This window comes from Cryptomeria japonica, chromosome 6 (genome assembly GCF_030272615.1).
Source record: "Cryptomeria japonica chromosome 6, Sugi_1.0, whole genome shotgun sequence".
NCBI classification, from domain to species: domain Eukaryota; kingdom Viridiplantae; phylum Streptophyta; class Pinopsida; order Cupressales; family Cupressaceae; genus Cryptomeria; species Cryptomeria japonica.
The window spans coordinates 224,713,680-224,723,409 of record NC_081410.1 but is presented as its reverse complement, the minus strand read 5'-3'; the positions used below and the strand labels follow the sequence as shown (position 1 = coordinate 224,723,409).

Genomic DNA, 9,730 nt, shown 5'->3' with positions numbered 1-9,730 from the left:
AGTCAAGGATATGAGGAAGATCCTAAAAAAATGTGTGGATAAGAAGAAAGAGATTGCAACAAAAATCTCTGAGATTCTATGTGCCTTCCTTGATGAGAATGAAAAAGTACTTGATGCAAATGAAATCATCAAATAATTCAGCTTTCTCGTGACTAGTGAGGTTGATAGGGTGGATTTCTCTTTATCCTCAATTCATAAATTGGTTGATCTCCAGTTCGTTTTGGATTTTCTAGATGCTATTTTGAGGAAGCACAAGAAGTGTTGCACTGGCTTGGAAGATTCCATCACCAGGGTCAAGGTCATCACTAGCAATACCTAGGGCCCTGATGGAATTCAAATGAAGAATGTTTTTTCAGAAGTTTGAGGAGTTCCAGAAGCGAAATTCAACTTAAGGGACATGTTTTTCCTAGTGGTATTTCATTTTATCCATCAACACCTCAGGGGTCTTTCTGTAATTACTGTTGTGCACCTGTTGAGTGCACAAGTCCTAAGTCAGTTTTAACTCTTCTTTTGACTTAGTCTTAGAATTAGTTATAATTTTCTATTTTCATGTTGCACCCCTCTGTTGGCATTATGGATGAATTGATTATGTGTTGCATTGATGTCTTGTCATTGATGTCAACACTAGCTGTTATGGTTGGTTACCGACAAACAAGTTTTGGTTACCGATAGAAGATCTAGTGTTACCGGCAAAAGAGACTATCTGTTGGACACTTCCGACATGTTTGGATCAATGGAGTATGTTTGATTTTATGTGTTACATGTTCTTGGAGCATGTTTTGGTCAGTTGGTATTGACTTGGTGATCGGATGCTATCATACACTCCTATAAACCCTTACTGGCATTGGTTTCAGGTTTTATCGACAGAGCTTTTACTGAGGAATCTTGACAGGATGCATAAGTGGTGTTGGTGTGGCTTCTACATGGATTTCAGGATGCTGAAGATGTTCTTTGATTGTGCTTCAAACAGCTTGAAGACATTGCTTTAGCGTGGTGGACCTAGAATAGGTCTGGTGCCTATCTAGGTTATGGACAAGTATCATGTTAACGTGTACTCTACACGTTACCGGTATGTTCTATGGATTGGTTATTGTTGTTTTGGTCTTAAGACGACATGGCATATCATTGTAATATGAATTTTTGTAATGATCTTATTGTAATATCTTTTAGGTGGCCGACCTAATTGGTTTAGGCCTTAGGGTTGGTATAAAATGATGTAAGATCTCATTGTAGATTATGGAATGGGAATGTGGAATAAGTGTCATGATCTTGAAATGCAATATCACATGCGAAGGAGATTTGGTTGATCATAGGTGATCGAATTGGGATTAAGGAAGAGGTCAAAGGCCTCTCATATTGAGCTTAACCGAGATTGTAATCAAGTATGGTACATGTTATCTCTGGCAGTTCATTACTCTGGATTGTTGTCCATTTGTCTTGAGGTGGTTATAACCTCTCTGTAGTCAGTGAGACTCTTTTGTATGAGCAATGCGCTCTAGGCAGTGTGCCTTCCTGCATGTGCAGGCCCCTCATTATATCACATACTTTCTGCAGAAGTATCATTTGACTGTGGGTAGGCTTCCCACCGTGGTTTTTCCCTTTCCGAGTTTTCCACATACAAACCATGGTGTTATGTGGTATGGTTGCTTTGCATTGATTATCTGTTTAATTGTTAAGTTGTATTGTTTACCAGTATCTGTTTCTATCGGCATCTGTTTCTATTTTATCGGTACTTAAATCTGGTCAAAGGTTATTAAGTAGATTAATTGATATAATTTGTTAACAACTGATTCCCCCCCACTCTTAGTTGTTCACCGGTTATCCTAACACCCTCTTCTCTATATAGGAGGGTTATTATTGTAAAAAATATCTTTTTTCCATCTATGTTTATGCAACAAAACTCTGCCCTAGTGAAAAGCAAATGAAGACTTTGTGTTCTTTTTGTTAATTTGCAATTTAATCAAGAAGGAGATAAGCTTGACATTCAAACTTTGTTTTGAGTTCCATCTTTTATGTGGTATGGATGTTCTTATGTCATTGGTATCATATGTTCTTGATTGATTAAAGTTGGTTATAGTTATTGGTATTTGAAGAACTTTTGAGTCTTTTCAAGTAATCTTTGAATTGCTTTGGAAGTTCAGAAATTGGGAATTAGTTGAGATAAGATTGCTTTAAGTCTTTGAGCTTTTACAAGTTATGTATTGAGTTTCATTTAAAGGATAAGAAGTAAATTCGTTGTGCTATATGGACGGTTTGGTTAGAGTAAAACATCTTTCAATATATTTGTCAGTCTTTGAACTAACAATATATTTGGGTTACAGTGGTTGATAGGAGTTTTAGTACATAGAAAGAATCTTTGAGTTCCTAAGTGTGCAAATTCCCATCCCTAAGTCATTTTAAGAAAATGAAAGTAACATAAAACTTTGTTCTTTCACAGACACTTTACTTTCCAAAGTTAGTATAATATTACTGCAAATTTTCAAGTTATTTAAGTTGAGGAAAAATCTTTTCTTTCAAGAGAATTAGATAAAACTAGTTCTGAAAGAAGAGAACTAAGTTATTATTGTATCTTAAATTAGTGTAAAGTTATCAGGTAGGAAAAATAGAAAATAGCTGCAGTAGAAAGGGGCAGCCTTCCCTTATAATTAGGAGGGAGCATATCTTGCCTTCTGAGAGATATTATCTTGAGTGCTGTCGTGAAACACTCATTTTGTAATCCTTCACCAATTTACAAAATTTTCACCCAACAAATTCATAAAAGAGAGCTCGTAGTAGTAAATATAAATGATTGACAATCATAAGTTTGTTGGCTACATGAATACAACTAGCCATGGATAAGAATTTCTTAATCCAATGCAAAAGTTCGTCCTTGAACTTCAATATGAATGAAGATCACATATCACAATGAGTAACCCCCAAACCAAAAGGCCTATTGAGGTTTCAGGTGATAACACCTTGCCGGATTAAGTTCAATTTGGGGTGATCTAAGAAAGAGTTACGTTATAGTTAATCATAAAGAATTTATTTTTGAGCATAGAAAAGTTGGAGCTTAACACCAAACATAATAAGTCAAGAACAATAATGGCATTATTCACTTCATCGATTGTATTTTGAAGGAATAGTAGATTGTCACTAGCATAGAAGAAATTAAGAACATGGGCATTTTGAAGGAAGTGTATGCCTTTTAAAATTTTTGTGGGAATAAGCATAATCAAAGAAGTATTTGAGAGCATCGACAATCAAGAGTATAATAAGAAAGGAGTAGAGGGGATATAATAGAAAAGAAGTAAAGAGGCAACCTTGTCTAATAAACCTAAGAGAGAGTTTTTAACAAATTTTGTTAAAAGAGAGTACTACTAGTTACAAGTTTGCCATTCATATAAATACTAACTCATTTAATAACTACATGTGTAACTTCTAGTTTAATGCTTGATTAATAGATATCCAAACAGCTTTTCGATAAAAAAAAAACAAAAACACTTCTTTTGAATGAGGTGCATCCCACCAGTAGCCAATACAATGAATATTAATTAGCTACATAGGAACCTCGGCCGGGGAGTAAAGTTTCATTTTCTCTTGAAAATTTTGTACTGAACCTTATGAATTACAATCATAGCCAACGTTACTGCTTAGTTTCTACTGGTTTTTCAGGCAGAATCCTCTGAGCACTCAGTCGTTTGTGAATCCCAAAAGTTATCGAAGCTGATGTAGGTTTCCTGTCAATTGTAAGGAAGGGCTCAAAAGTGCTAGGTGGTGCGCCATATGATGTAAGTGAAAATGCCTTTAGACCTGCACCAATGAACTCAGATTCAACACAGCTAATTTCCCCCAAGCTCAAAAGAATATAGAAACAATAACTTACTGAAGTTTGTAACTATAATCAAGAATGTAATGGATTTCTTTTCCATAATGGGTAAAACATGGATAACACAAGATTTATGTACTAAAGATAGTTATGGATAACATATTTTCAATAAAATAAAACAGCAATTTATTATATTTGTTCCTTCATTCTCTTCTTCCCATTGCTCCACTTTTGCCTCTATTCTGGCCTTTTCACTTCAGTTTCTGCTTATTGCTTTCATATTGAACTTTATTCACTTGGGTATATCATAATTTACCTTATTAGCCTATTTTTATTTTATTTTATCTTATCTTATCCTGTTTCTTTGTTTACTCTAACTCTAGTTTTTACAGCTATTTAAGCAAGGGTTTTATGAGGGGGCTTAAGCTTCTATTTTTAGGGAAGAGGAGGTCTCATGAAAAAAAATTTCTGGGCTACAGGATTATTTGGAATCTTTTCTTAGAAAATAGAAGCTCCTACATTTTAGGTCTGGGTGAAAATGGGGTGGGAACAGTTTAGCAATATTGTTTGCCATTTGTCAATCATCTGAGTTTGATTCCCACAAAAACATAAATGAATCTTGCCAAAACAATTTACAAAAAAATGAAAATGAAATTTATTTGATTATTTTTCACCAACTTCCTTAAATTTAAGAGCTTAAATTTATGAACTGAATTGCAATACAAAATTCATGGGACCACTAACTAGAAGGGGCTTCCTTAAAAATCTCAGCAGCTTCAGCTCTATTTTTTAGGAAGCCCCCTCCATGGGACCCTAGCCTTTTCCTGTGTATCCTAGGAGCACTACTATTCTTGGTTTTTACCAAACTATCCTGATGATGGATCAGTGAGTGCGATAAGAAGCCAATCAGATATAAAATCAGATCTTAATTAAAAACTAATAAGAAGGTTAGCCTCAAAAGTTGTGGCCTTACATAACTTTAGGTCACAGTCACCCAGTGAAGAAAATTGAATTAATACATACCCTGAACTGTCCCATCCAGAAAGAACACCCAAAAGCTATAAGGTATTTCTCCCTTTGCAAAGCTTCCTTCCAGCTGCTCAGATACACAAAACTTAATGGTTAGGATTACAGACCATATCTTACTATTATAACTTATAATCTGAATGGGCAAGGAGAAAAATGGTGGACTGGTTTACAAACCTTGTTGTCTTCAAATGCAAGCTCAATATCAGAAATATCCTCTTCCTTTTCAAGTATAGCCTTTACTGCAGGGATAACTTCCTCTGCCATCATTTCAGGCAAAGGTTTAGGTGGAGCTTTTGTTGCTGCTGCCACTTTTGCTTTTGGTGGAGCGGGTTTGACAGATGTTGCATTTTCCTTCACCTCTGTTGGAGCCTTTTGAGCATTGGTGATATCTTTCACTGGTTTGACTGCAGTGCTTTCGACTTTAGCGTTTGCTTCTGGTTTAGTATCTTTCACTGGTTTGACTGTAGTGTTTTCCACTTTAGCTTTTGCTTCTGGTTTGGAATCTTTCACTGTAGAAGAGTACGAAGTTTGGAAGTTAATTTAAGCTCCTCGGTGTATAAAATCTCTAGTAAGTCCACCATAAATGCAAACGGTACAAATTTGTGATGTGCCATATGCATCTACCAGAAACTGTCCCAGAACATCTCTTATCTTAGATGACACGCTACTTTCCCATATAATACATAAAATTTCAGAATCTAACCCAAACATGCCTGTACGTGCAAGTGCTAAACATTCACTACTAAGCATGTTATAACAATGTTAAACCTACAAACAGAAAAATAAAATACAATAATATCATCTATGGTAAGCAGCATTTCTGCTTCTCAGGCTGCTTTGAGTGAGCAATAACAATTGTGAACATTGTTCACAGCACTTTAGGATAGTGGGGTTCTCAGGTACAACCTAGCATTTACAGAAGTAGTACAATTGGTCTACAGTGAGCATAGTTGATAATATCTGGTGCACACCTAGTTACAGAAATAAGTAATATATAATAGGTGATTGCTGGGTCACAATCCAACGTGATAAAAAAGTCAATCAACATATCAAATCTTTTTTTCCATTGAACATCCAATCCTTTTCTTTTTGTATTGGATCCAATCTGTCTTCCATTTTTTATGCTCTTCCATGGTGCGGCAATAGCCTTCTCTAGTGGCCCAACACTCCCAAGCTTGGCTTGGTTTTTGTGGGCAGATTCAAATTTTTTGATGAGTTGTTGCCGAGTTTCAGGCTATGACGAAATCAACACACAAACTAATTCTCAATGTTCAAAATCAGTCTGCCTTTAAGTGGTTTATAATCAAATCTTTTCGGAGCTTTGCACCGAGCATTTTCCTAGTTCAATAAATTCCGACTTAAGTGGTCTGTAATCAAATCTTTCGGAGCTTTTCACCAGGCATTTTCCTAGTTTGAATATTCCGAGCCCAAGAACTGCGAAAATTGTCTGTACATTACTAATGATATTAACACATTTATTCCCCCATTTCCCCATTTTCTTTTAGAATTAGCAATCAACAATCTCCTGATTCTTCTTCTCTCTCAGATGCAATCCATCCCATCCTTCAATTCTTTGTATCAAAATGTCTACATTTAGCAGAATGCTGGTATTAGATAGGATACTAATCAAAGGTGACCCGTTTACAATCTTGTATGGTTGGTTCTACTTCTCGGTCATCCAAAATCAGAAATTGCATAGGCTGTGATACCACGATCGTATTAGCAAAATAGTATCTAGAGTTATCGATGAAAACCCCATCTGATTCAAAATATGCAAAGAAGCAACAAGCTGACCAACCACATTTGGCAAGAGAGTTTCAGGAATTACTTAGATGGCTTTCAAACATCTAGGGAGTTTTGTTTATAAAAAGGATGAACTGTAATGTTTGAAAGTGGGTTAGATTATCAAATTTATCCGACTCCGGTATTTGGAAAATTTGATAGTTAACAAACCCTGTCATGGGTGCAAACACCCAATTTAGTTAAGCCTAGGAAAACCCCAATTTCAATGCATTCCTAGGCACCATCACTTATTAAAAAAAACTCTGTTCTTTCTCTATCACTTCTTTTACCGAGAGATCTCCTGAGTTCATTAATCACCCTGTACTTGTGGGGACTGAAGAATTTTAGATTAAATCTATCAAACATATTCAACTGCGGCCTTGGGTTTTTGACATAAAGGTAGGCCACAAAGAAGTTTTTCATAATGTACATGGCTTCAAGATTGGATTCTGTTCTTAATTTTTTAAGGATGGATTGACTTTTCTTATAAACTAATTTATACTCTTTTTCAAATTAAAAAAAATCATGTTTTTCCCCCTGAAGAAGAAGTTACGAATGCATTTTCCCATTGAATTTCGAAACAGTAACAATATTCGAAGAAGGAAGAATGGTTTTCGATTTTGAAGTCAATTCTGGACTGTCCAATGAATTCACTAACAATCAAACATATCACCAAGAATACAGGAAAAATCCAAATGGCATTGAAGACTGTTTCAAGCTTAACGTAACACGGGGAAACCCTAATGTTAAGTGCTCTTATAAACCTCAATGCCACAGGAATTTAATACCTCCAACAAAGAAATAATATAAGAAAACAACAAACCATCACCTGGTCTAGCATTATGGTTTTCAAATAACAGTGAACTAAAATTGTTCCGGGAAATTTGCCCTACTGAATTGTAGTTATGAAAGCAATGCCAAACTGCAATTGAGCTGTGATCGATAATTAAGGCCAATTCAAACATTTTTCCTTATTGTTAATCATTACCCTGACATTCTTAACCCTGTACTAATTTTTACAGAGATTAACTGACTACTTACAAGTGGAGGTGGATATAGCTGACTCTGGCTCAGAAGCACAGACGACTTGTCCCCAATTTCTTCTCACAATAGCAATCAATTTCATCTCATCTTTTGGGTTCTTCAAGAATAGCCTTCTTGGGCTGAAATGATGATTGAAAATCTTTGTAGAAGGAATGTCCACATGAGATGGAAGATATAGGTTTTTAAGGCCAACGGATTTTCCTGCACAAGCCATAATGTTATCACGTCTCTGCTCACACCTCAAGTTCTTCAAAGCAGTTTGTGTACTATTTCTAGTCTGTTTTTCCCATTTGATGAGCTCAAGCTATGCATCACAAATGTTCCCACAGCTATGGTATATATAAACTTCAGTTTCAATGAAAATTCTCAGTGCAGGAAAATCTGACATACAGGTAATAGTGTCCTTGAAATGGAATCTGTATGTGGGGAGGCTAAATTTGGAAGAATTTATATTGTGCAGGAAGCAAATGTGATAATTTTGGATTAGCTGGGTATGAAATTCAGGGGTGGCAGTAGTCACGCTGTAATTGTATGGTGAGAACTGAGCGTCCTTCCTAAATATTTGTGTGGTTACCATTGGCTCTCTGTCATCCCCTCCCCATATTGTAAAATGAAGGACGCTGATATGGAAATCAGCATTTGAAAGATTAGCCAATAATTTTAAAGAATATATATATCACTCCTTAGCACCTACACGCCTACTATCTACCTCACACCTTAGCTTGGAGCTTGGTTAGAGAACACACTATTTTTTATGCCAAGCTAATAAGTGTGGCTTGTTTAATGTGTTTAGTTAATACAAATAAATTTAGATAAAAAAGTTGGGTTGGGGTTTTTCGATTGGTGAAAGCTTCTTATGATAGGTATGAAGTTATGAGGTCCACTCCCCCTTCAATCTACGTGGTATCAACATGTTGTGCCAACATTACAATTTATAGGGGGTTACCTGATCTTAATCTAAAAAAATAAGATTAATTTGATATTTAATGATTAGATGTTGTGATAGGAAGCGATTCATTGATGTTAAATGTTGTGATATGAATCAATTCATTGAGGTTTTATATTTGAATCCTTGGTTTTGATATAGATTTTTTATTCTAAAAAAAGTTTATCTTGAGGGCACACTTCTTTGCTATTTATAAACATATGTTTGATAGAAAAAACTTCAACTAAACCCTTAAAATGCACTATTAACTACTTAATATGAATGCCACATAACAAAGACATTCAAATTAAGTATAATGGATGTATTCTAAAACAAATGTAGAAATAATAGATAGAAACACACGCAAAATTGATTATACATAATTTGCACCAAAGAAAATTTAATAGAGCTAAAAATTTAAGCTCCAAAGAGCAAATATGCTTTGTTCTACAATCAAAAGACTTGATTATAGATACACAATCACCTAAAAACATCAATGAACCCACACAACAATTTTAGAGCTTCTAATGTACCTATAACACTCTTACATTACTTGAACTTGCTTTCACCCTTATATTAGCCTTAAAGATAGATTGCAACCACCATAGAATAAGAGTTGATCACTTCCCAAATGTGGAAAGATAGCCAATGTTATGCCAGTAATATAAGATTTTACCTTATTATAACATACACATATAAACTAGTAAATAAAGAAACATATAACATGAAGTAAATAAACCAGCCACATGAATGAACACCATAACCACTGAATTTATACGTGGAAAACCTCAAAGAGGAAAAACCATGGTGGGATTTGTGACCCACAATATCAATTCACTGGCCATATGAAAGATATTACATAGCATGAGCCTGCACATGTAGGAAGACACACTACCTAGAGCACATTGCTCAACACAAAAGAGTCTCACTGACTACAAGCTTTTGCTAAGATAAAACAATACCGGTGAACTCACAAAATGCATCTGCAATGCCAAAAAGAGTTCCGGTTAAAGCTCTATTTTGTACCGGTTCACGAACCCTGAATCCTTCTACTGGTATCTCCTTTCCTCCAAGAATACTTTACAAACCATCTATTGATCTTAGTATGATATTACATTCCCATACAAATGACCTTCATACATATC

At 35.3% G+C, this 9,730-nt stretch overlaps 1 protein-coding gene across 1 annotated transcript; it reads right to left on the bottom strand.

Moving 5' to 3' along the window:
* Positions 1-3,403: 3,403 nt before the first annotated feature.
* On the bottom strand, positions 3,404-8,288 carry LOC131071439 (uncharacterized). Its single transcript, XM_058007271.2, has 4 exons — positions 7,658-8,288; positions 5,009-5,343; positions 4,829-4,901; positions 3,404-3,789 (listed from the first exon to the last, which is right to left on the bottom strand). Exons 1-4 carry the CDS (start codon positions 7,872-7,874, stop codon positions 3,623-3,625), a joined length of 792 nt encoding a protein of 263 aa, XP_057863254.1. The 5' UTR covers positions 7,875-8,288; the 3' UTR covers positions 3,404-3,622.
* Positions 8,289-9,730: the final 1,442 nt, after the last annotated feature.

What these genes read in the sequence shown, in the direction of transcription:
- LOC131071439 (XM_058007271.2), bottom strand. Translation starts at nt 7,874, where the DNA reads ATGGCTTGTGCAGGAAAATCCGTTGGCCTTAAAAACCTATATCTTCCA. An exon ending in AGCTATATCCACCTCCACTT is followed by an intron (nt 5,344 to 7,657) that starts GTAAGTAGTCAG and finishes ACTCTTCTACAG; the next exon opens with TGAAAGATTCCAAACCAGAA. An exon ending in TTGCATTTGAAGACAACAAG is followed by an intron (nt 4,902 to 5,008) that starts GTTTGTAAACCA and finishes GTATCTGAGCAG; the next exon opens with CTGGAAGGAAGCTTTGCAAA.